This window comes from Diceros bicornis, chromosome 25, assembly GCF_020826845.1.
Source record: "Diceros bicornis minor isolate mBicDic1 chromosome 25, mDicBic1.mat.cur, whole genome shotgun sequence".
Lineage (NCBI taxonomy): Eukaryota > Metazoa > Chordata > Mammalia > Perissodactyla > Rhinocerotidae > Diceros > Diceros bicornis.
Genome location: NC_080764.1, coordinates 5,211,353 through 5,238,430, shown reverse-complemented (window position 1 = coordinate 5,238,430; position 27,078 = coordinate 5,211,353). Strand labels below are relative to the sequence as shown.

Below are 27,078 nucleotides of genomic sequence, written 5' to 3'. Positions count from 1 at the left end.
CATGGCAAGTATTATCTATTAGAAAATATAAACATAAACAAATGAGAAACAAACAAAAACATAATGAGGGGATATATTCTGTCTCCTAGGCCCACTGTGGTAGCTTGACTAATGGCTACCACAAGATATGAAGGCACCTGGTAAGTGTAATTATTAATGTTTCCAATGTGGTATTATCTTGTTGTATAAAGGTTCTGTGTTCAAATAAATTTGTGAAAATCTTGGTTAAATGCTTTTAAATAACTTCATAACTTCTCAGCTCCCTTAATATAATAATGTGCTTGTGAAGCTCCAAGATTGGGGAGACAACATATCCCAAACTGACTTGACCATGGAATCTTCTTACTTTAGAGCATTTCTCAGCAGTGATATTCCATCGGGTCTTCGTCGGTAAATGCTGAGGGGCAGCGAAGAAAGGATAGTCTTGAGAGATTTCGCTAGGACAAGGGAGCAGCCTAATGAAGTATCCCTGACCCACTAAACAGATCATTTCTGTAGGAACCAGAATGACTGTCTCCTCTAGGTTCCTCATCTCTTCACCTGGACAGGGATGAATTTACATGTCAAAGTTTTCATCTCCAAACCCAGCTTTTGTTACTAACAACACCTTCTGATGAATTATTTTCTTAAATTTACTTCTACATCAATTTTGCCAGATAGCTTTCCCTAATCAAGTAGACTTTATCCAGTGGCTGTATTAGTTTCCTGAGGCTGCTGTAACAAATTACCACAAGCTGGGTGGCTTACAACAAGAGAAATTTATTCTCTTGCAGTTCTGGAAACCAGAAGTCCAAACTCCAGCAAGACCACCCTCCTTCCAAAAGCTCTAGGGGAGAATTCTTCCAGGCCTCTCCCAGCAGCTGGTGGCTCCAAGTGTTCCTTGGCTCGTGGCTGCATAACTCCATTCTCTTCCTCCATCTTCACACGGTCCTCTTCTCCTCCTCCCTCTGATAAAGATGTCTGTGACTGCATTTACGTCCCACTCGAAAAATCCAAGAGTATCTCATCTCAAGGTCCTTAATTAAATCTGCAAAGACCCTTTTTCTGAATAAGGTCAGGGCCGTCCCGGTGGCACAAGTGGTTAAGTGCACGCGCTCCGCTGCAGCAGCCCGGGGTTCGCCGGTTCGGATCCCAGACGCACACCAAGGCACCGCTTGGCAAGCCATGCTGTGGCGGCATCCCATATAAAGTGCAGGAAGATGGGCATGGATGTTAGCCCAGGGCCAGTCTTCCTCAGCAAAAAGAGGAGGATTGGCAGATGTTAGCTCAGGGTCGATCTCCCTCGCAAAAAGAAATATAAATAAATAAATAAGGTCACATTCACGGACTTCAGGGGTTAGGACATGGACATACCTTTTGGGGGCCACTATTCAACCTACTACAACTCTGAAAGAGATATACTGGTATCAGTCTGTCACCAAAAATCATCTCTGGGTAAGTCAATAACAGAAGTTTAGACCTGCAAAGTTGAGGGCTAGATCTTCGACGATAAATTCATCTAGTAATACACTTCTGCCTTACCATGAACCATCCCCATCATCTCTTTCAGTCAAAACATCAGAAGTCATTATTATTTCCATTTTACAGAGACATAAACTGAGGTTCAAAAAATTTGAGTAAACCTCCAAGGTCATAGAGCTGGTGAGTGACAGAACTAGAATTCAAGCTCTGATCTTTCTGATTATGAAACTATACTCTCTCAACTCTATCCCACTGCCTTCCTCATTTCTTCTAGGACTATTACAAAGTCCTTTCTACTGAGCCATATGGCATATAACAGATAAACATGATATAAGATTTCCCCAAATATGTGGGAAAAGTTTTTATATCCTGAGTCTTCCCTCTTCTAGTCTTCACATCCCTGATTCCTTCCGCCTTCACTTAGATGACATGGCTTGTCCTCTTGCCTTTCTAGCCACATCCTCTAAATCTGTTGCATTTTGTCTGTATGCTTCTTTAAAGAATGCTTCCCAGAGCTGACTAGTTATAAACACGAATTTCTATTGAGTACTTATGTGCCTGGTCCCATTCTAAGCAGCTCAACTGTATGACTTCAATTTAATCTTCAATAACCTCATTTGATAGGTTACTATTATTATTTCTCATTTTGGAGATGAGGAAACAGACACAGATGTGATGAGCCAACAGCTATTTTGAGTTGCTGGCTAGGCATTTTACAGCATGACAGCCCTGCTCACACCCAGAGTCTGGACATTGAGATAAGGACCTGAACTTAGGACTCCTGCCACAAGTTCCTGCTTTGCTTTTCCTGGGGCACCTTTAAAAATAAGCTCTTCCACCCTGTTCTCTATCTCCTGCTCGCTTGTGACCTGGGAGGGAGGACTGCCCCTCCCCTGGCTCAGTGCCCCCACTCACCCTTGTTTCTGGGATCTGTAGGTAATAAATCTTGTGACTTCACTTTCTTTGTGTGAGCGTACTGAAACTGCACCTTCAAGCAAAATGACCCAGGGTTTTCACTTCTCCAGAGTGGGAGCTCGGATGCTGAGGGAAGTACCTGCTGAGGCTTGTGCCTCTTCATTCAGCAGGTCATAATCTGCATATTCTTAATTTAATATACCAGCTGGTGGGCGGGGGCCAGGGCAGGGGCGGGGGGAGCACCACAACAGGGAAGTGAAGTATCTTGCTTAACGTCATAGGTCAAAAAGTTAGGAAGTAAAATGCAGGTAGCCTGTCTCCAGAGCCTGCATTCTTAACTTCTACCCTCTATGCTGCCTCTCCTTGTGCCTACTCTAAGTGTGGTCTCAATCGCTCAGAGTCGAAAGAGATCACCTCCCTTGTTCTAAATAGTACACTCTAATTAATGCAACTTAAGACCATATGGCAATCACATCATGTATGGGCATTTGGACATTGCCAAATGCATACCCAGCACCTATTCCCTCCTTTTCCTTGCCAAAAGTCACAAACCTGATGAAAAAGTATGCGGCAGGGGGGGTGCAGGGGTGGCAGGGAAGGGGCGCACAGGCAGAAAGAAGGCTAAGAGAGGGCCAGACACAAAAGGAAGCTGATGAGGGGTCAAAGGGTAAAGCGGCAAGCAGGTCAACATGGAGAAGCAACACCAGAGGCCGGTGCAGGAAGATCGTGGGCTGGTTTAGGACAACCCTCACAAATACTGTGTTCCCATTACATTATTTCTACCAGTCCTCAAAGGAAGGCCGGCCACTATACTCAAGAGCTTCTAGAAAAGTGCTTGCAGAGTAGCCCTTAAAAACTGCTAATCACTTGTAGGTACAAGCAACCAGGAAAAGAGAGAAGTGGTTTGGGGCCGGCCCCATGGCGTAGCGGTTGAGTGCGCGCGCTCTGCTGCTGGCGGCCTGGGTTCGGATCCCAAGCACGCACCGACACATCGCTTGTCAGGCCATGCTATGGTGGCATCCCATATAAAGTGGAGGAAGATGGGCACAGATGTTAGCCCAGGGCCAGTCTTCCTCAGCAAAAAGAGGAGGATGGGCATCGGATGTTAGCTCAGGGCTGATCTTCCTCACAAAAAAAAAAAAAAGAAGTGGTTTATGACATTCTTTTCAGCGCTGCGTGCTATCTGTCCGTTTGTCATAACCTTTTTTTCCTTTTCTTTAGGTAAAAGATACTCTAGGACAGGGCACAGATATTAGCCAACAAATGACCCAAAATAAAGAGAAATGTGTAACTGCATCTCCGGGTTTCAAGAGGTCACTCCAGACACAAAAGGTGCTAACTTCTGTTAGGTGGGAACTTCAGCAGTACCACTCCACGCCTGCAGCCCACAGCTGGGCTCATGGCAGAACACTTCCTGTTCCAATTCCTTAACATTAGGAGCAACGTGCGGTCCTACAGGCTCCCTAGTGTTGGGTGTTTTTTGCTAAATCCAAATAGAGAATGATTCCAACCTCAAGATTCAAGCCTACCTAACACAAAGGCCAGAGCAGAACTGGAATTCAACAAACATTATCTTGCAATTTTCTTTACTAGGATAAACTAGGCTTGAATTATCTAAGACTTTTAAGATTTGATCACAGTGGTGAAGCTGACACAATGGTGGTTCCTGTCATGGAACTCTAGCAGTAGAAAGGAATGCAAGATTACATTGCCATGAACTTGTTTTGAATTAGGTAAGGTAGATAAACCAGCATGTCTGGATATTTATTTACTGAACATAAAGATGAAAATGACCTAGCCTGGCAACCATAGAAATCCTCAAGGGTTAAGCAAATTGAAAGAGATTTTTAAAAAGCAGATTTCAGAAAAAACTGGCTAAAATCTTTGGAGGACTGTTTCATAAACTGAGAGACAAAGAGCCTCACTAAACGGAAGTAGCCAAATTCAGTGGAGGTAGAGGTCTACACGCAAACGACCTCCATTCTCCTGAATTATAGCCAGTTTTAAGCTGTCATTTTAGTAAGCACTGAAATCCATCCTGTAATGTGCAAGTCAGCTCAAGTGCTATCATATGCATAAATCTTTTTTATTTCCATTAGAAAGGCATCAATTACCTCATGCTACAATATGTAATTAAGAAGTAAATGTGCTATTTTGCTTAGCCTTACAAGATAAACATTGTATTATTGAAAGAATAAAAGTTGTGATTTTAACTAGCTACACTTCAATGTGGAATATAAGAAAGTCTACCACTACCTAAGCTATGTCCCTTATATGGTAATGACCCAGATATTATATAACAAGTTGACTAGTAATTATACTTTGATGTTAAAGGCAGAGAGTACCTTTCAATTTATAAGGCACTAGAAACAGTTTGGAATGAATGAGCTTCACAGAGACAGAATCAATATGAAGATTCACAAGCTATTAGAAGAGAACTCAGAAATGTCTGGGATAGTGTTTCAAAGTAGAAAAAGAAGGGTTCCTTCATTTGGTAACTAGTTGAGGGCCTATTATGTACTAACGGTGGTGACGCAAGAGGTGAGGCTGGGGGTTGGGAGGCGGAATAGGGAGAACGCTGGCTAGAAAGGTTTAAGTGATAAGGGTTTAGAATAGTCACTGTGAAGCATGGGAAAGCTGACAGGGGACAGCTAGAACAGACGAGGGGGCAGCTGCGGCACGGTACCAAAAATCTGCGCAGTCCCCAACAGCAGGCATTCCATGTTTGTTGAAAGAGCATAGGGAAAGAGACACTGGGCTGGAAGTGAGACCTGGGCTCTGGCACTAACCAACTGGATGGCTTTGGCAAGTCATGTATCATCCTGACAGGTCTGTCCTATAAGTTCTCTTTTGGTGGTCGATAAAAACAAAAGAGCGTGCCACTAAAGACTTCTCTTTTTGCAAAACACCGTTAGTCAACATCCTCTGACTTATACATACAGTTCACATTGCTCCATCCAATTCACAAGGACAGTGTCAAAGATTTACAACATCTAATACAGTTCCCTGGCTGGATATTTCTCTTCACATCCCTCCACAGAAAAAGAACAAACATCTGCCAATATCTATGTTTTAGATTTCTTGTCTTAGGAGAAGTAAACATAATGGCTGGGAACAAATCGGACTTTATCTTCAATGTCCCACATGGGGGCCACTTCTTTTTTTTAAAAAACCCTTGTATGTGCAATCTAGTCTCTAGATAAGGAGGCCTTACCACGGGGGTCCACGAATAGGCTTTCAGGGAGAGTTCATAAACACCCTAAACTTACATGCAAAGTGATTTTCTACATACACGTACGCACGAACTTTCTTTGCATTTTCAAGTATATCTATAAACCCCTCCCCCCCAAAAAAGTTAAGGACTATTTCTCTAAGAGTGTTCCTTTTCTAAAGCAAGTCTTTTAATGTTATGGGTCTAATTCCCACACTGCCTTAAGATAAATGTTCTTATTAAGCGGTCGGCAAGGAGAGTTGGGAAAAATGGAATTGCTTTGCACAGCCTAACCTACCACTATACTGTTCGAAATACGGTTCCGTAGCATTTGCAATGCTATACCGTAGTATTTGCAATGCTACACCGTAGTACTCAAATAAAGCCACAGGACTGAAGTCCCGACACCGCACCACGCATTGGCTCCACGGTTCAGAAACGCGTTTGCAGACTCCTCTTCGTCGATCCTAACTCGTCGCGCAATTTGGGGCCAGTTGCTTCGCCTCTAGGGCACCCACCGCGGAAAACACACAAGCCGGTGTCCGACAGGCGAATGGGTCCGTTTCTCTCCTCCACGACCCAGGCCTCCCGAGCACTCGGCACCAGGCTCCCGGCGGGCGACCGGGACGGGGCCCCGGGGTGGTCCCTTGCGGTCGGCGGCGGCCCCCGGCTGCCGGCGTGACGCGGTCCCAGTGTCACTCGCGTTCGCCGGACATCCGCCTGTCTCCTCTCAGCCCTGCAGCACCCACACGGAACGCCACGAGCCTCGGCCACGCCCACAGACTGACCCCGTCCTCCCAGAGCCTCACAAATCCCAGTCGCGCCGACCCGCGCACAAACGCCTCACACAAGGACAGCGGCCGACACGTGACCACCGCGCGTAAACCCCGGCCGCAGGCGCCGGCTCTCCGGCTGAGACCAGCACGTGCGTGAGTTGCGCATGCGCGCGCGCATGCGTGGGAAGGGCGCTCGCCTCCCAGCGACAGCGTCGAAGCAGCTGGGCGCATGCGCCGCGTGCCGCCCGACTGTCCGCGGAAGGGGCTACTGCCGTCCCAGGCTCTGACGCGCTTGCGCAGTAGCTGGACGGGGGCGTTTCTTTCCTCCCTTTTTTTCGAATCGGTTTTGAGGGGTAGATTCGAGATACAAAATGGCGGCCTGGAGCGTGTTGGGTGCCGTTGCCCCGGCGGTCTCTGGCTGAGCGGACGGCTCCCTCCCTCACTGCCGAACACAGAGAGACGAGGTCCCCGGGGGACATGGTGTTGGAGACTCTGGGCTTGCTGACCACCAAGTCCTCCGAGAATCTCGGCGCCCCGGAAGCGACCAGGCGCGCTCAGCCGGGCGACCCGCTTCAGACCCGAGCGCCGCGGCCGCGACCTCGCGCCTGCTCGCTGCGGCGCACCCGGGCTTCGCCGCGCCCACGACCCAGCGAGTACCGCGGGGGCCGCCCGGAGGTGAGAGGCCGGCGGCAGCGTGGGAGGGGAAGGGGCCGAGGGCGGGAGCCGGGGTGCGGGGACCGGGCCTGGGGACGGGGCGCCCGGGTGAGGATGCGGGGCCTGGGCCTGAAGGGGAGATCCTGGGAGGGCGCCTGGGTGTGGGGCCCCGGCCTGGGGAGGGGGACCCCGGGAGGGATCCTGGGGAGGGGGAGCCTGGGTGTGGGGCCCCCGCTTGGGGAGGGGACCCCCGGAGGGAGCCTGGGTGTGGGGCCCCCGCCTGGGGAGGGGCCGCCGGGCGGGGCGCTGGGGGAAGCCGGGGAGGGTGGGGCGGAGTGACAGCAGCGACGCCGTCGGCGGCTGTTTGTGAAGCCGAGCTGGGGGCCGACCGGGTAGGGCTCGCCCGGGCGCGGGGCCCCTGCGGCCCCGGAGGAGGCAGGAGGCCGGAGCGCGCGAGGGCCGGCGTGGCGTGGCCCTCGGTCCGCTTCCTAGCGGTGCCTCTCGGTACTCGCCTCTCCTCTCGCCCCTTCCACTACCTCTGCGGTCTGGCTCCGCTCTCCTGTTGCAGTCCCGGGCCGTCTTTGCTCTGTTCCATCAAGAAGCAGTTTTGAGATTCCGTTTCTCTTGACGTTTCGGTCTCCGGGGTCCGCCCCCTCCTTGTCTTTTCCTCCTTGTCTTTTCCTCCGGGCACTGCACCATCAGTATGGTCAAAGGTTTGCATCTTAGGGTGAAGTGATGTTGACTGAAGCTCAACCGCAAGCGCGGAGCAGCACCAGGTGGCAGAGACCACGTAACTATATCAGGCACAAATAATAAAGTTTTCTTCAGTTACCGAAAGTTTTAATTTCGTATCACAAGGCTTCATACCTAGAAATCATTTCATGATTTGGTGCCTTTTTAACCACAAGCCCAATCATTTTTTAAGTTCTTGATAATGATAGCTAGCACATAAGACTCTCTAGATGCCAGGCCTTGTTCTAAGTACTTTACAGGAATTTTTTTCTTCTTCTTCTTGCATAAAAAGAAAATTTATTGCCTGAGGTGTCATGCTCCGAAATAAAATTTGGATTTGGTAAAAGATGTTTTAAAGCCTGGCTCATAAGTTTTTTTTTCCCCACACTACAACTTGTAAGTTTCGGAGGAAAAGTAATATTTTATAGTCTCTGCTTCTAACAAAACTTGGTTCTTTAATAATATTTATTAACCCCTTCCTCTATTCCAGGCACTGTTCTAAGTTTTTTGTTTATCTCATTTAATTTTCACAACACCTCCCTGTTCTCCAGATGAAGAAACTGAGTCACAAAAGTTAAATAACTTGCCAAAGTATCCAGCAAAAAAAAACGGCAAAACTGGGATGGCAGCATCTGTAGTACCTTCTCAAATATGTAGTGCCCCCGTCACTGGTTGAACACCTGCTGGCACACCTCCCACGACATGGGCAGGATTGGGCATCTGGAGGAGATAGTAAAAAGCCCCTGCCCTCTCTTAGGTCACCGATGCGATAAATGCGGCAGAATATGGCAGCAACTCGGGTAGTTTAGGTCCGTTTACTCTGCCAGTCCCTTCTTCAGTTGTGGCTGTGAGTCACATGGTAAAATGTTACTCGTGTTATGGTTTTGCACTTTCAGTTCCCCCCTCTTTGCCAGTTAGTCCTAATAACTGTTAAGTTATTAACTTAATAGTTAATAACAGAAATGACTGTTGAGCTTCTCACCTCTTCTGCCCTGTGGAGGAGGTGTTAGTTACTGACTAGGAAAAAAATCCAGGCAGGGACCTGGCCTGTGAACAGTTGAAGGTCAGGAAGGAATCACATGTCTAGAAGTACCTTGTTTGTGTGACAAAGAGTAATAGCAAATCTTGACCAGGTGTTTGGAGGGGAGACAATAAAAAAGAGGATTTGCAGGTAAGGACTGAAAAGCATATTTGTTAAGTCTCATACTTTATGTTTTAGAATCTTGGACTTTAAAACCATTTATTCTATAATCAGAAAAAAAGCACACAATTGAAAAATAAGAAAAAATCAAACATTGTTAGGATATTATTAACAGCTAAAAAGCCCCTATGTAATTACTATACAGGGGGTCAGATTTTGGAGGGCTTTGGAATGTCAGCATTTGAGTTTTATTTTGTAGATGCTGAAGAGCAGTGGGTGATGTGTAAGTTTGTATCTTAATGACCGTGAAGTTGTGGGAACTCACTGTGGTGGGTTGTGGTGTTGAGGGCAAATGAGAGTGCAGAAAGACTGTCAGAAAGAGTAGAGGTGGGTTTCAGGAGCCCTGGCTAGTGCCATATACGAATTGATAAATTCCTGGGCAAGGTGAGTAGCAGAGGACATGGAGGTTTTTTGGTCCATTTACCTGGTGAGTTAGGGAAGAAGCCAGCGTGACACTCACAATGGAGCTCTTCATTGATTGTTTTTGTTTTTTGTTTTTTATGGCAAAGGATATGGTAGGATATGTTAGGATGAGAAAACAAATTGCAGATTTCCAAATTGCGCCCTCTTTGGATAGATCCTTGTGTCCATTGCAGAGATAGTACTCCTGCTACCCCCACTGCTGCTCTTACCCATAACACCATGGTTTTGGGGGAGTTGAGCTGATGGCTTGTTTTTGGAGGGTTATAAACTCTCAGAATGTTAACACATCCTTATTAATCATGTATTGAACTTCTAAATGATGTTCTAGCTTAGCAATTTACCATTTAGGGTAATTAAATGTTCAGTCTTGGGAAACCTATTTCTATCAATTGTTTGTAGCCTAAAGAAGAGTATTCACATTGCGAAGGTATTTCCAATGCCTATTAAAATTCTTACCTAAGGATGAACTTCTTTACGGGATCATCTTTAAGAGAATTTTAAATATTAAAAATGTTTTCCCTATAGCAAGACCATAGTGTAATGTGCATAGAATATGTTAGTTAAGCACTTGTTGATTGTATATACAATACTAAAGATTTCAGATTTTAAAAAATTGACGTTTCATTTTAATTTTTTTCAAATGGAGTTGGTTTACTGTTGTTCAGAAAGTGTGCCAGTGTTCCTCAGGAGACCTCCACTGCCTCCTCGCGGTAATTCTTCAATGGATTTGTAACACTGGGCGCCTAACAACATTATTGTAAAGTTCTCCTTAAAGCCGTTCCCACCAGTGTTAGGAATGATTTTATCTCGTTTCATGCTAGAGTGAATTGTAAAAGTTCTTTTTAAGAGTTATATCTTTGTCTAGAAAAGTAAACTTTTTACTTATAACCTTTTTACTTTTAACATAGGTTCAAAAAAATGGCCAAAAGAATTGCCGAGAAGGAATTGACAGATAGGAATTGGGATCAAGAAGATGAAGCAGAAGAGGTAAAAAGTAGTTCCCTAAAAATGATTTCCTGCTGCTTCTAAATTTAAATTCATTTTGGACCTCTTCATGCAGACTTTGTGGTAAAAATAAAAGGCCTTTTTAAGAACATCCTGAATAGGAAATAGTATGGTTTCTTAGGACCTGTACTTAGTATAGACATTTATTAGTTGCATTTGGGTATGCTTTTGCACTAGCACCTGTTCTCTAAATATTCTGCTCCTTTGTGCCTCCTTTATGGAAGCACCTTCCTCCTGAATTTTACATACTTGCAGTATTCTATAACCCATGGTTTTAGTCATGACTGAGGGTGAGTTGAATGAGCTAGTCATGAACTTAGCACAGTACCAGCGATCAGACATGAAATTGGTATGCCACTACCATCTCAGTCTGCCATACCCATAATTTTAGATTTCAGAAGATTGAGGTCACCTCCCTTACTCTGATGCTTCTTGGAGGCCTGCTTTATTTCATATTCTTATAGATCTGAGACCACCCAGCAATTGCGTTAATAGGACTAGAATTTAGATTGGCCTAGTTGCCTTTCTAACAAAATAAAAATGGTCTTCCCTGAGGAAATCTTTTAAATCTGCTCTTAGAAAGAGTAGAGCACAGCTGCATTTCTAGTGCCGCATCAGCAGTTGGACACTCTCAGGCCAGTTCACTGAGGAAGTCTGTAACCACGTTAGCCTTTCAAGTTAATAGAATACTGCTATGTAAAAAAAGAAGAAAAATTAAAGAATGTGGAAAAGTGTTTCCAAGCTTATTCCTAGGCTGCTATCTTCCTTTCTGAATCTGTTTTGTAGTACTAATAATTTTTTCCTTTAAAAATATATGTACTAATATGTTTAGGGAAACCAAAATCACAAGTATGTTAATATTTTGACAGGGCTTTTAAAATGTCTAACTGACTTGGTGCTTTTTAACCAAGTCTTTGGTAACTAAAAAACTAAAACTAAAAAACTATGTGTAATGTAACTTACACATAGTTACATTCTGGGCCTAGTAAGATTTAGACTACCATATAATGATTTGCTTTGACATTAAAATATTCTAGGAATGAAAGAACTTCCATTTGGGTAGATTCTAATGAAATGAGTATGGAAGGGCATTACATTTAATTTTGGGCAAGTGTAACCAAACAGTCCCTTCTATGGATATCTCTCTAAGTTTAACATTATTTGAAGTAGCTATAGATAAGAACTTTTTACAGAAGATATTTTATGCCAGCCCTACAGGGTAAAAGAAAGATTGTAGTAAAGCCAAAGATCTCCAGCAGATTTCTGATATTGGACATAGTACTCTCAGCATCCTGTGAAGAGCAGTAGTGTCCACCAGGGTCACCTTAGAGTCCCAGGTGTCTCAGTGGGCTTTTGCATGATGGATGAATGGGCAGCGCTCTTTTTAAAAATAATGTGTGTCAGAAATAGAACAAAGAATACTAACATTCGTATGGGGCAACAAAAAACCTCGTATAGCTAAAGCAATCCTGAAAAAGAACAAGGCTGGAGGCATCACAGTCCCTGACTTCAAAACGTACTACAAAGTGATAATAATTAAAACAGCATGGTACTGGTACAAAAACAGACACACAGATCAATGGAATAGAATTGAAAGTCCAGAATCTACAGGCAGCTAATCTTTGACAAAGGAGCTAAGGACATACAGTGGAGAAAGGAAAGTCTCTTCAATAAATGGTGCTGGGAAAACTGGACAGCCACTTGCAAAAGAATGAAAGTAGATCATCTTCTTTCACCATACACAAAAATTAACTCAAAATGGATCAAAGACCTGAAGGTGAGACCTGAAACTATAAAACTCCTGGAGGAAAATAAAGGTAGGACACTACTTGTCATCAGCCATAAAGGGATCTTTTCGAATTCTGTGTCTACTCAGACAAGGGAAACAAAAGAAAAAATAAACAAGTGGGACTTCATCAGATTAAAGAGCTTCTACAAGGCAAATGAAACCAGGATCAAAATGAATAGGGAACCCATCAGCTGGGAAAAAATATTTGCAAACCATATATCTAACAAAGGATTAATCTCCATAATATATAAAGAACTCACACAACTGAATAAAAAAAAACAACCCAATCAAAAAATGAGCAGAGGAAATGAACAGACACTTCTCCAAAGAAGATATACAGATGGCCAATAGGCACAGGAAAAGATGCTCAACATCACTAATCATTAGGGAAACGCAAATCAAAACCACATTAAGATATCATCTTACACCCGTTAGAATGGCTATAATCACCAAGACAAAAAGCAACAAATGCTGGAGAGGCTGTGGAGAAAGGGGAACCCTAATTCACTGCTGGTGGGAATGCAAACTGGTGCAGCCTCTATGGAAAACAGTATGGAGATTCCTCAAAAAATTAAAAATAGAAATACCTTATGATCCAGCTATCCTGCTACTGGGTATCTACCCAACGAACCTGAAATCAACAATCCAAAGAGGCTTATGCACCCCTATGTTCATCACAGCATTGTTCACTATAGCCAAGACATGGAAGCAACCCAAGTGTACCTTGACTGATGATTGGTTAAAGAAGATGTGGTATATATATACCATGGGCTACTACTCAGCCATAAAAAAAAGACAAAATCATCCCATTTGCAACAACATGGGTGGACCTGGAGAGTATTATGTTAAGTGAAATAAGCCAGAAAAAGAAAGACAAACAGTGCATGATTTCACTCATATGTGGAAGATAAACCAACACATGGACAGATAGAACTGTTTGGTGGTTACCAGGGGCTAGGGGGGCGGGGGGTGGGCACAAGGAGTGGAGGGATGCACTTATATGGTGACTGACAAACAATAATGTACAACAAAAATTTCACAATTAAAAAAAAGAAAAAAAAGAAATTGAATTTGTAGTTAACAGCCTCCCCACAAAGACGGCTCCAGGCCCAGGTGGCTCTACTAGTGAATTCTACCAATATCTAAGGAAGTAATAATACCAATTCTATACAGACTTCCAGAAAGTAGAAGAGGAGGGAACACTTTCCAGCTCATTTTATGAGGCCAGCGTTAGCCTGATACCAAAACTGGACAGTCTTCTTACTATAAGAAAACAGAATTACACACTAATATCCTTAGTGAACATAGATGCAAAAATCCATAATAAAATGTTAGCAAATTAAATCCAGAAATATATAAAAAGGAGAGTACTTGATGACCAAGTGAAATTTATCCCAGGAATAGCTGAGATAACCAAAAGGCTGGTCCAACATTTGAAAATCAGTGTAATTCACCAGAGCAATAGACTAAGAAAGAAAAATCCGAAGATGATCTCCTGAAAAAGAAAAGAAATTTGATAAAATTCAGCATCCATTCACGATTAAAAGAAACTCTCAGCAAACTAGGAGTGGATGGGAACATTCTCAAATTGTTAAAGAGCATCTCTGATAAACCTATGAATAATATCACACTTAATGGTAAGAAATGGCTTTTTCCTCCAAGATTGGGAATAAGGAACGATACCCACTCTGGCTGTTTCTGTTGAACATCGTGCTGTAGGTCCTGGCCCACACGACAAGTCACCAAACATAGATGACAGGCCTACAGGCTGTAGAGGAAGAAACACTGCTTTTCTATAGACTTCACAGTTGTCTCCAAAGAAAAACCCAAAGAATCTGCAAAAAGAAGTAGAACTAATAAGTGAGTTTAGCAAGATCATAGGATACAAAGTCAGTATACAAAAAAATCAACTGTATTTCTGTATACTAGAAATGAACACTGGAAACAGAAATTTTAAAAAATTACAATTGACTATAGCATCAAAAACTAGGAAATACTTAGGGAGAAATCTAACAAAAAATATATAATATATGTGTACTGAAAACTACCAAACACTGCTGAGAGAAATTAAAGAAGACCCAAATAAATGAAGAAATAGACCTTGTTCATGGGTTGGAAGATTCCATGTTGTTAAGATGTCTGTTCTCCTCAAATTGATCTATAGATTCAACTGGATCTCGATCAAAATCTTAGTAGGTTTTTTTGTAGCAAATGACAAACTGTTTTCAAATGAAAAGGTAATGAACCTAGAATACCCACACATCTTTGAAAAAGAATAAAGTTGGAGAACTCACTTTACCCTATTTCAAGACATGCTATAAAGCTGTAGCATTTTTTTAAGTGGCTAAAACAATTCTGTATTTGTATGCACATAACAAAGCTTCTAAATATACAAAGCAAAAATTGATAAAATGTAAGCAGAAATAAATCTACCATCATAGTACCAATTTTTAGTAATTGACAGATCAAGAAGATAAAAGTAAAAAAACCACAATATTTGCAGTAAATAGCTTAAAATCTCGATTTAATGGACAGACATATAGAGTGCATTGCATTAAACAACTGGATGCCCCCAGAATATTAAATTTCTTTCACATGCTAGGTCACAAAGCTAGGCTTAACAAGGCTTCACAGGAGAGCAGTATTGGTGTCAACACGGCCATATAGATCAATGCAGGAGAACAGAGTCCAGAAAGAGACCCACAACGTAAACGGTCTGGTGATTTTCCATAAAAGTGCTAAAGTAACTCAGTTAAGAAACAACAGTCTTTTCAAAAAATGGTGTTGGAGGGCCGGCCCTGTGGCTTAGCGGTTAAGTGCGCGCCCTCCGATGCTGGTGCCCCGGGTTCGGATCCCGGGCGCGGACCGCTTCTCCGGCCATGCTGAGGCCGCGTCCCACATACAGCAACTAGAAGGATGTGCAGCTGTGACATACAACTATCTACTGGGGCTTTGGGGGGGCAAAAATAAATAAAATCTTTAAAAAAAAAAAAAAATGGTGTTGGAGCAAAAAAAAAAAAGTGTTATAAAATTTATTTTTAAAAACCGTAGTAAGATACTAGATTTGGACATCTGGATTTTAGAACTGGCTCCACTACCAACTAATCAAGTTTAAAGTACCTTCCAACTTTTGGAGAATAGGTTTTGTTTCTTAAAGGAAACTGAATTTTTATTCTACTGAATTTTTATTCTAAGTTTTGTTAATATCTTTGACTATATTTCAAATATTTGAAGAATTGGTCCTGAATAGTTTTGCACGACAGTTTTGATGATCTTAGTCTTGTCAAAACTTGTATGCGTGCACTCTTCTCTCAGGACGATGATTCAAAGGATTCAAAGCCTGGATTTGTAGATTCTGGAAGAGTTCTGATTTGCCTAATGAGCATCGGAATTCACAAGATAGATAATAAACATAAACTGTTTTAACAAGCCATCTCCATAATCTGTGTTACCAGTATTAACAATACTTTAAAACCAGCAGATATTAGGTAAGTTTGTCTGGTCTCATTTTTCTGTTCAGCATTTTCTCTCCTTTTTGGAGAGAGACTCTTACCACTGTTTAATTTGTACACTTCTGCAGGTGGGAACATTCTCAGTGGCCAGTGAGGAAGTCTTGAAGAATAGAGCCATAAAGAAAGCAAAACGTAGAAATGTTGGATTTGAAGTGAGTGTTTTCTTACAGCTTTTGGTATTGAACACTAATTTGATTTCTGAGTTGCAGAGTATTTTTACCTCTGGGAGCAATCAGATTAACAAATGCTTTTTAAAATGCTTACTCCACTTGTGAAAATCCTTGGTGTAGACCATAGGAGATAGAAAAAAATAATAAATATGAGACCTTAAAGGGAGCTTATCCAGTTGCACAAATAAGACACAGATACAGACAGATTTGAGTTATGACAATGTGAAGAGAGAGAGAGGTAGAGCAACACAGAAGGCAGGGGAAGTGGGCGTCAGGTAGGGTTAGGGGGGAAACGTGAGAGGTTCTCGGTCTCATCTGCCCCAGGGATGAGGTGTGGTGGGGGAGTCCTTTAAACATAACAGAGGCAGTTTACAGGGCGATGTTTCTCCTAGTGTAGTATAGTATAGAAAAATGTTTCATTCTGTGTTCAGAAGGGTAAAAGATGAGTTTCAAAAAATTGAAATTATGTGGTCAGTATTCAGCAATCACTCCATGTTTAACAGTTCTTTCCCGGTACAACCGTCAGCGCTCAGATACATTCCAGACGTGTGTGCTGTCTTGGTGGCCTGGAAATCTGTTGTCAGGCAGGAGAAGCTTGTTTGAACATCCTGGGTGGCAGCTTTGGAATAAACCTACACAACTGTACATTCTGTGGTGGCTCTGTGCAGTTGTTTTTTATTCCAACTTCTTTTCATTCTTAAGACTGGTGACTAGTTGGATGTAGGTGTTGAGCCAGATGATATTTGATGGCTCTTTCATGGAGAAGATAAGGGGGGAAGGGACAACTTAATTACGGAGGAAATGATTGGTTTAGTTTTAGAAATGTATTTTAAGGGCCTGTGGGGTGGAGTTCTCTAGAAGACTACTAGGTATACTGGTTGGCTACTCAGAACAGGAATTGGGGTGAGAGGTGGGTGCAGCTCTGAGAGTTTTCACCATAAAGGGGGTTGAAGCCATGGGGGTGGATGAGAAGAGGCATGAGAGTGGGAGCTCATGATGAAGAATGAGAAGCCAAGAGAAGACAGTCTCAGGAGTAGTCCAGCTGTTAGGTGAATGGAGGTGAAGAAATAGAAGCAGTGCAGGCCACAATCCAAACTTAGCTAAAGGGTAGAGGGAGAGAGTGGGAGTCCTCAGGCTATTAAAGGATATCAAATGTATGTGGATAAGTGAAACCCGTATAATTTTAGCTGTAACTTTTAGCATCAAGTTTCCATTGGAACCTGTATATTGGAGAAATTAAATGTTGTGTCATCCACTTAAATGCTGAAACATGGCTTCTCCCATATAGTGGATTTCTTTCTTCATTCATTCAAGAGATCTGCTAGTCAACGGAGATACGTTGGTGGGTAAAAACAGACCAGAATATCCCTGCTTCATAGAACTTACATCCTAATGATGGAAGAGACACAAATATTTAGTATTTATTTTTCTCCGTTAAGTGCCATGGAGAAAAATAAAACAAGTGAGGGAAATTGGAAGACACAGGGATGTTTTAGTTCCCATGGATCCCAAATGGATATCTTCTCATTTAACTTTTACTCTCATTTTTCTGAATGTCTCTCTTTCCTTTTTGTTTTTTGTGAGGAAGACCAGCCCTGAGCTAACATCCGATGCCAATCCTCCTCTTTTTTGCTGAGGAAAACTGGCCCTGGGCTAACATCTGTGCCCGTCTTCTTCTGCTTTATATGGGATGCCACCACAGCATGGCTTAACAAGCGGTGCGTTGGTGCGCACCCAGGATCCAAACTGGCGGACTCTGGGCCGCCGCAGTGGAGTGCGCTCACTTAACCGCTGGTGCCACCGGGCTGGCCCCCCCCCCCCTTTTTTTTTTAAACCAGTGATTGTTGAATTTTTGTCATGATTCTAGGGCCAGTTTGCTGTCAGTGGTTTCCAAAAGAGCTGTAAATACCATGTGTCTTTTAAATCTAGTGCAAAATAAAAGGCTCTGAAGAGCCCCTTGCAGCTTTACAGTTTGTCCGTGAATCGTTGTAAAACGATAGCTATCAGTTTGACGTATTTTGGATTTTGAATCATCAAAAATCAAATTTAGAGCATCAGAACCTAAGCTATATTTATTATGTACAATAAAATTCATACAAGTTAAGATTTTGCATTCTTTTCCTAATTTTATTACAGATCTATCACTGGTCAGTAACCCTCTGAAATTCTGTAGATGTGATTGAAACTTGGGTTTTCTGAAAACTGCTATAATACTTGGTTCGCTGGCCCATTTAGAAAATGAAGAGTTTCAGTTTAAGTAATTCTTTTTGTGAGATCATGACCATAACTGATTTATATGGGAACTTAAGGTTTGTGCACTCTCTTGGATATTCTGAAGCATGTTTTCTTCCATGATGTGTATTTGAGAATATTTCCTAGAGTCTCCCTTGGATCTTTGGTCTAAGAATCAGATCACCCCCCTGTGGTATAACTACTACTTTGAATGAAAAAAAGATCTTATAGAAATTGTAGTGACTTGAGCAAAGCACTGTAAACTGAGGAACCTTTCTCCAAAAGTTCCCAGAGGCAGAGAGCAGCTTTAGAATTTCATAAGGAATGCCAGACATTTTCAAAGCATATTGGGTTAGAGATGTGAGAAAGCTAGCAACAGTGGGCAAGGTCTACTAGAAAGACCTTGCTAAAGAAAGTAGCAAGAAAACTGAGAATAAATGTTGTCTCTGGATTTCTCAACTAACAAAAATGTAGATTTGAGACTCACTCAACTTCTAGAGTTTCTGTAGGCTGAAAGCTAAAGAAGTTCTTAGGAAATGATAGGTAAGTGGGTAAAATACTTTTAGTTAACGTAACTTGATGTTTCTACAACTTCCTTAGGCAAATCGTTTTTGACTGAGTAGTATATGAAAAATCTTTCATTTGGGGTTTAGTTGTGTTGAGAACGTGTTTCTAGTTATTATTTTGAGGCTGGGTAGTGGGTATGTGAATTTATTGCATTAGTCTCTTTTGCTTTTTATATAAATATGTTTTTTAAAATACAGTGTGCTGTAAATTATGACCTGGCTATTATTCCTGGCTATTTCAGGAAGGCAGCTTTGGATTGTAAAGCTGTCATTAGGAATAAAATCTGTCATTAGGAATAAAATCTATCTCATTCCTATTTCTACTTGTGCTGGCAGGTTCCTTTATTGCTGGTTGCATAACGTGTGTGGGTGCTGTTTAGCCAAGATAATATTGTCACTCACTTGCTTATTTGGTGATAAAAAGCAGAGTTATCTAACATGTGCTCTTTCTTTATATTTCAGTCTGATAGTGGAGGGGCCTTCAAAGGTTTTAAAGGTCTGGTTGTACCTTCTGGAGGAGGAGGGTTTTCTGGATTTGGTAGTGGTGCTGGAGGAAAGCCTTTGGAAGGACTGTCAAATGGGAACAGTATAACTAGTGCACCTCCCTTCACCAGTACAAGGGCAGCAACCGAGACCAAGACAGCCTTCGGTAAGTAGGCTCCCCTCCCCCTAGTCAATCTGTAAGTAAAATCTATGAAAAATAACTTTGCAGAGATGTTTTTCTTGTACTTACCTGGGCCCTGGGACTATATGAGCAAAAACAGGGTAATAATGAAAGGGATGGAAATTAGGGAGTTGTTGGCTGTTTACAGAGTAAGTGGGTAGGGCAGAGACTTTTGAGCCAAAATAGACCTAGGTCCTGTTCTCAGCTCTGCCGGTTACCAGCTCTGTGACTTTGGTAAAATTCCTTAACTTCTGAGCCTCCAAATCTTCAACTGTGAAATGAGAGTGACCCTCAGAATTGACCTAAGGGTCAAAGGAGAAAAGGAAGCTCTTAGCAGCCCCTCTGTAAAGGCCTGCCTCCCCATTCCCTCATGCAGTATACGTGTGTACCAAGGATTTCCTGTGTGCCACACACCTGCTGGGAGCTTAGGAGTCCTCCCGGTCTAGATTTGTTTTGCCCAGGATGTGTTGATTGCCTGATCCTGTTTTGAGGGAATTAGTCAAGAACTCTTGGGATTAACATCAGAGAATGGGGGATCCTGGGTTAAAATCTTCAATTCTTGGAAATAATCCTGACTGGTAGGACTGTACTTAGCTAGTTCTTCTAAAAGTGTATACTGTTTCATTTTAATTAGGCAGAATGGTTAGTGTGATTAAGATAAGCACTTTCTGTTAAGATTTTAACTACGTTAATATATGTTCATCCTTATGATTTTGAGGATTTTTATACTAGCAGTATTTTGACAGTTCTGTGTGAAATGGGCATCCTTTTGAAGAAAAATATTATTTTAAAATTGTAGAAGTTTAGTGCAAGCATATAATAGATGCTGTTCCTGTATACGGTTTGATTTGATTTTTGTGATAACCAGTTCCTAAATATTAGATGTGCACATTCTTCTTGAACTGTCCGAAAAATGGGATACAGTAGAAGCAGAAAATATGACAGAGTGATATAAAAATCTAGATGATTTAATCAAATCAACTTCTAAATAAATTCTTAAAACTATAATTTCCTGTAGGATCTATTGCTGCAAATGGCCCTACCTCCTTGGTTGATAAAAAGATTTCAAATCCCAAAACTAATGGTGACAGCCAGCAGCCCTCCTCCTCTGGCCTCACCTCGAGTACAGCCCACCGCGGGAATGCCTACCACAAGCAGCTGGCTGCCCTAAACTGCTCCGTTCGGGATTGGATAGTGAAGCACGTGAATACAAACCCGCTCTGCGACCTGACACCTATCTTTAGAGACTATGAGAAATACTTAGCAAGTATTGAGCAGCAACATGGGAGCAGTGGCAGCAGTAATTCTGAAAATGAAACCAACAAAATGTCAGTTGAAACACAATCTCCTTCCCTGTTTGGTTCAACAAAATTACAGCAAGAGTCAACATTTTTGTTTCATGGCGACAAAACGGAGGATACATCTGAAAAGAAGATGGAGGCTGTATCTGAAAAGAAAACGGACCCATCACTAGGAGCAACAAGTGCCTCCTTTAATTTTGGCAAGAAAATTGATAGTTCTATTTTGGGCTCATTAAACTCTGGCCCCTTGACTGGATTTTCATTTTCTTCTGGAAACTCCAGTTTATTTGGCAAAGATAGTACCCAGAATAAACCAGTTTCTTCACCATTTTCTACTAAAACATTGGAGAGCCAAGCAGAAGGTAGCAATAATGAATGCAAAGGTAAATACAGAGTTTCTCCTTCTAAGTCTGTGTTAGGTTTGTGTAAGTCGTGTTTAGTGGAAAAGGCTCAGTCTTGTGATCTGGGTGGATCTGGATCACCATTACTCCATTGTTTCCTAGATGTATAATCCTGGATGAAGTTGATTAGCTTCTTGTAATCTCCGTTTCTTTATTCGTAAAGTGGAGTAAAACCTCTTTTGTAGGTGGTTATAAAGATTAAGAATATAAAAACAAAAATTAGGAATATAAAAACATCTGGCACAATGACTTTGAAAACTGTCAAACACATGGCTTTGCATATAAAAAAAAATTAAATGAATTAACACTTTTTGGAGATTCTGTTTTATTGAAAAAGTTCCTGAATGTCCACTGAATTTTTTGTATTTAGGAAATTTGATCATAAAGTCGCATGGCAAAACAATACTCTACTATAAGTAAAAAAGCTAGACTTTTCATAGCCATGGGGAACAAATTGACAGTGTTTTCTCAAGACATGTTTGGATTGCAGCCACCTTTCCAGAAGTTTTCTGCTGTGTGTGGTGTCAGTGCCCTGAGCCAGGCCTTAGTCCCAGTCCCTCCACTCCCCCTGTTCTTAGCTCTCTGGAAAGAATGGTTCTGTCGTCATCCCTGTTCATCACATGGTGGTTGTAAACAAGTAATGTCTGTGAAGATACTTGTAAGCAGTTAAAAGGACATCTCTCAGGAACTGTGTTAACATATTGATCCTGGAGAAAGAAAACTGCAGTTCCCCATTTGCCATAGTATGTCTCCTACGGGGAGGTAAACTTCCATTCCTGTTCTGAATAGAGATCTCCCCTTTTATTTCTTCTCTGCCGTAAATAAGACAAATGCAGAGTGTGTCCTGGTCCTAAGGCAGTAGTCGCAGGGACACCGAAGCTGCAGCGTATAGCAGGGATGTTGAATTTGAATTCTCTCTCCACTCGGCAGGATGCCCCTCAATAAAGCACTTAGTACTTACCATGTGGTTATCGTGTCTTATACGTCAGAAAGACTCGGAGAGCTTGTTTAACAAATGCCTAGGGCCCACCCTGGAGAGCCTAACTTAGGAATACCTTCTTAAAATTTAAATCTTGGGTCTTGAATTGTTTGAGCATCAGAATTATTTTTCTTAGTGTTGCTTTTTAATTTAGTGAGTTTTATGAGACTGCGTCTAATAGTGTCTTAAATCTCCCCTGTGGTTGGGAGCTGGTGTAAATGGAAGGTCTGTCCCAGCTCAGTCAGGGAGGGTAGCCTGGCTGACCAGAGCGTTGAGAGGCGAGTCAAGACAGAGCTTATGTTACTTATACTTGGCTTTGGGGTGAATTCTCTGACAACTTGCCCTGTAAAAAATCTTACTTGTTATCCTCATCTTTGGTCATTGCCTCATATGGTCACAGGAACATTTGGGAGATGAAAGTGTGACCAGCCTATCTGAGATTTTTATTTTCTAGTGGGTAATCTGAGTATATATGTGTGTTGACTGATTATTTTTCTATAAAAGTTTGCCTGTATGCTGAATCATAAGCATGGACATTTTTATATTCCATAGCTTTCTACAAATTAACATTTATTTTAGAAAAGAGAAATATGTTCCAATTAAAAATTATTCCTATTTTTCACAAAATAATTAAAATCCATGACGGGCCGGCCCGGTGGTGCAGTGGTTAAGTGCGTGCACTCCGCTTCTGCGGCCCAGGGTTGGCGGGTTCAATCCCGTGCGCGCAACAACACACCACTTGTCACACCATGCTGTGGCGGCGTCCCATGTAAAGTAGAGGAAGATTGCCCCTGAGCTAAATCTTCCTCGGCAAAAAGAGGACGATTGGCATCGGATGTTAGCTCAGGGCTGATCTCCCTCACAAAAAAAAAAGGGCGAGGGGGCGGCCCCGTGGCATAGCGGTTAAGTGTGCGCCCTCTGCTGTGGTGGCCCGGGGTTCGGATCCCGGGTGTGCACTAGTGCACTGCTTGTCAAGCCATGCTGTGGTGGCGTCCCATATAAAGTAGAGGAAGATGGGCACGGATGTTAGCCCAGGACCAGTCTTCCTCAGCAAAAAGAGGAGGATTGATGACAGACGTTAGCTCAGGGCTAATCTTCCTCACAAAAAAAAAAAAAAAATCCATGAGTGCCTCCCCACTCCATAAAATTAGATGTGTGCTTTCAGTTTCTGGATCAGCTTACATGGGATTTTTAGGCTGAGGTGTCGGGGGTAGATAACCAACTTCTTTTATCATATTTTTAAGCCCTTGATTTGAATCTTATTGAGATGGTGTTTTTATAAAAGGTGGTGATGAAGAGGAGAACGATGAGCCGCCCAAAGTAGTAGTTACTGAAGTAAAAGAAGAAGATGCTTTTTACTCCAAGAAGTAAGTAATGTTCATAGGAGTCCACTTGGTGGACATGTTTTCAGAGACGTGCTTCTGGCTGGAGAGTGGGGGGTGACATTGTCCCTGCAGAATTGACTGAGCGTCCCATCCTAGGGTCAGGCCCTTCCTGCTCTTTGAACTGGAACAAGGAAGAATTCTTGGTCTGTTTATTTAAAAACAAACGGATTCTAGAAATTTCCTGCTGGGCATATCCTACTCTATTCTGTTCATTTAGCTCTTTTGTGCTTTTAAAGTGCTTTAGAGACAGGCTTTTCTTTGATCTTCCCACCCCATCTTATCTCATACTTCTCTCCCTTTCTTTTTTTCCTTCCTTCTCTTCCCTTCCTCCTTCCCCCATAAAGAAAGCCACCTAGTCACTGATTTCAGGTTTGGTTTTACTTCTGCTCCTAATCAGGAGGCATCTCTCATCCCTTCCTGGAGACCTGGTTGGCCTTCGTGGATTTTCTCACAGCCTTAAAGTTCTGCATGGTAACCATCCCTTTCCATTAAGGATGTATAAACACTTTATCTTCCCCCCAGTGATGAGAGCTGTTTTGGTTTTTTGTTTTATTTTTAAGTGAGAGCTGCTGCTTTCAGAAGAAAGCTGAAGGGAAAATTTGAATTATCTCATCTCTCTCTCAGTGAAATGAAATTAGTACTCTTGAGTACAAAGATAATTTACAGAAAAACATTTGTGCCATTTTAGAAGCTTTCCTAGGTGGGTTTTTCTAATACAAAAATTTCAGACTGAGTCAGCAGTTTTCATAACATAAATCAGCATGTCCTTTGGGATTCCCAAGTGTCATTTTATTTTTGAGAACTTTTAAAAGAGGCCAACAATTTCTTCTGCTTGTTTTAAATTGAATTATACAGGTGACGTAGAGGAGTGACCCTGCTCTAAGGTTTTTTCCTAATCAGAATAAAGCAAAAGATCAGGCAGTGGTTTTGATTTATTAATAACCTAAGGAGATGTGAGACGGGAGGCTGGGAAGACGTCTAATTACAATATTGTTAGTTAGGCCTTGCTTCACAATGTCTTCCAGATTTATTTCAATGTCTTAGGAGACCAAAAATTGAAGGAGTCCTGAAGAGAATTCAAAAATGAGAAATAGGGGAAAAGGAGGGGCAGAGTGCTTGTCCTGTATTCTTCCTGTCCTTAAAGGACCAGGTCAGCTCTCAAGCTCAGGGCCAGAGGAGCACAGCAGGGGGGTATGGGGCGCTCAGCGTGAATTTGACAGACTTGAGAAGAGGCAGCTTCAGAAAGTGTTATTGAACAAGTTTATAGGGCCCACTATTTAATAATTTGAAAAAATAGGGGTTTTAGAATATCTAACCAGATTTCCTTATTCTGGTTTGTGCCCAGAGCCCATCTGAATCAACAAAAGATTTATCCTAAAGCTTCCTCTGCTCTCGTTTAATACAGATTTTTCCACACACGTGTGAACAGTGTTTGTTAGAAAACTATGTGACTTGATTTGTCGTTGAGTGTCTGATCATACCTATTGTTTTTCTTCATAGGTGTAAACTATTTTACAAGAAAGACAATGAGTTTAAAGAGAAGGGCGTAGGTACTCTGCATTTAAAACCTACAGTGAATCAGAAGACACAGCTTTTAGTGCGAGCAGACACCAATTTAGGTGGGTACCTTTTTTTTCAGGTGGCACCAGATAACCATAATCACCTAGTATATAAAAGCCCTTCACCTTGCTGATTTCAGTCATTGAAATTGTCAAGTATATTGATGTGTTTTTTGAAATGGCATAGGGATCATTCAAGCCAAATGCATTCTGTACTTACTGATTATTTATAGATTTAGTTGAGTACCAAGGTAATAGTGTATAAGAAAATGTAGATGTGTTAAAAGCTATAGCCAAGAAATAACCAAAATGGTTTTCATTTCCCTTTGTGTTAGAAATGTAACTGAGAAGCTATAGGTAAATTGGATGGCTTAAGAAACACAGAAGGGGAATTAACCGTTTAAAGGAATCCATTTTATATAGCAAATAATCATTAACACATTGCTGTCCACCCCTCACCCCACCCCTGGCTTTACCCTTAAAACAGTCCACCAGAAGGAGGGGGTTAGTGCCTAGAGGAGGTGGGGGCCAGGTCTAAGAGGAAGTAGTTGGTCATGGCAGGCCACACCAGGCTGGGTCGCAGAAAGAAAATTCTGTGAGGCTTTTTCTTTCCTGTGGGCTTGACTAAGTTGTGATATCAGTCTTACCAGCGAGCCATGCTGGCTCTGGGACAGAGATGTTTGTTTGCTCACCATTCTTCCTTTGTTCAAATGACCTAGTGAAGACTCCAGGTCGTACCTACATCTTCTTCCTTTAGTGCAGGAACGTACAGTGTTCAGAAAGGGCTGGCCATCCTGAACAAGGCCGTCGCCCGTTAGGGATGCTGGTGTGGTTGCAGACTGGGGCAGGAGGGAGGGCAGAGGGCAGTTCCTTCACAGTGAGGTGGACTCCAAGGCCTGCCCGAGGCCTCACGGTGCTCTCAGGAACACCGTGCTGGTGTCGGACAGGGAACCACTGCCCTTTTTTATGACATTCCTGATGGCTCCCAATTTTAGATCCATTAATTATAAGTTGCTTCAATCTTTTTTTTTTTTTGTGAGGAAGATCGGCCCTGAGCTAACATCTGCCAATCCTCCTCTTTTTGCTGAGGAAGACTGGCCCTGGGCTAACATCCATGCCTATCTTCTTCCCCTTTACATGGGACACCGCCACAGCAAGGCTTGCCAAGCGGTGCGTCAGTGCGCGCCCGGGATCCGAACCGGTGAACCCCAGGCCGTCGCAGTGGAGCGCACGCACTTAACCGCTGCGCCACCAGGCCGACCCCAGTTGCTTCAATCTTTAATGTTTAGCATATTAAAGCTATAGTTTCATGGAGCTATAGTTTGTATGATTTTGATGTATTTTTTCCTTTGTTTAAATGCAGGCAACATATTGCTGAATGTTCTGATTCCACCCAATATGCCATGCACCCGAACAGGGAAAAACAATGTACTTATTGTCTGTGTTCCAAATCCTCCCATCGATGAGAAGAATGCCACCATCCCAGTTACCATGTTAATTCGGGTGAAAACAAGCGAGGATGCAGATGAGTTGCACAAAATTTTACTGGAGAAGAAGGATGCCTGAACACACTTCGACTGAGGAATTGTTGCCAAGTTGCTGCTTCGCCCACCGCCCCTTAAACTTAGTCAGTTTTTCTTCTCTTCTTTCTTTGACATTCTGAGAACCTATAACTTAAAACTTTTGTGAGGAAGATTAATATGGCCAATAAAACCTTTAATGTTAAGTGTCAAGAAACTGTATTCTCCCTTCTTAAGAACTGTCTAATGTGTAAAATACATTTGAAAGAAATTTTTTGGAAGATTTTTAATGTTCATTTATTAAACCAACCACAAGTGATTTCTTAAAGGACTGAAATCAGGGTATCGATTAGATTTCCCAGAGGCTTTGCCAGTCCATGGGTTTCGGGGTCTGTTGCCGCCACTAGTGAGGCCTTCTGCCCGCGGCGTGTGTGTCCAGAGGGAAACCTGCCTGGAAGCGTTCTTCTCTCCGCGGGCTGGCTGGCTGGCTGGTGAGAACGGCGCTCCTCTTTCCAGGTGAACCATGCAGCCATGCTGTGACAGAGGTGTTTCTTGGCTTTCTTTTATTGTGTCATTTTAAAGCAGACGTGAGCACTCAGTGTTGGCCTTCAGCCTTGGCGTC

The 27,078-nt window shown here is 42.5% G+C and overlaps 1 protein-coding gene across 2 annotated transcripts; it reads left to right on the top strand.

Moving 5' to 3' along the window:
* The first annotated feature begins 6,711 nt into the window (after positions 1–6,711).
* NUP50 (nucleoporin 50) lies at positions 6,712–26,775 on the top strand. Of its 2 annotated transcripts, XM_058568159.1 has the most exons (8): positions 6,713–7,038; positions 10,282–10,360; positions 15,748–15,831; positions 19,110–19,296; positions 20,330–20,995; positions 23,278–23,359; positions 24,878–24,996; positions 26,300–26,775. In XM_058568159.1, the coding sequence occupies exons 2-8, from the start codon at positions 10,292–10,294 to the stop codon at positions 26,500–26,502; spliced, it is 1,410 nt and encodes a 469-aa protein (XP_058424142.1). In that variant the 5' UTR covers positions 6,713–7,038; positions 10,282–10,291; the 3' UTR covers positions 26,503–26,775. The 2 variants fall into 2 exon arrangements, with proteins under 2 accessions (XP_058424144.1, XP_058424142.1); XM_058568161.1 differs by lacking the exon at positions 20,330–20,995 and having other exon boundaries at positions 6,712–7,038.
* The last annotated feature ends 303 nt before the right edge of the window (positions 26,776–27,078 follow it).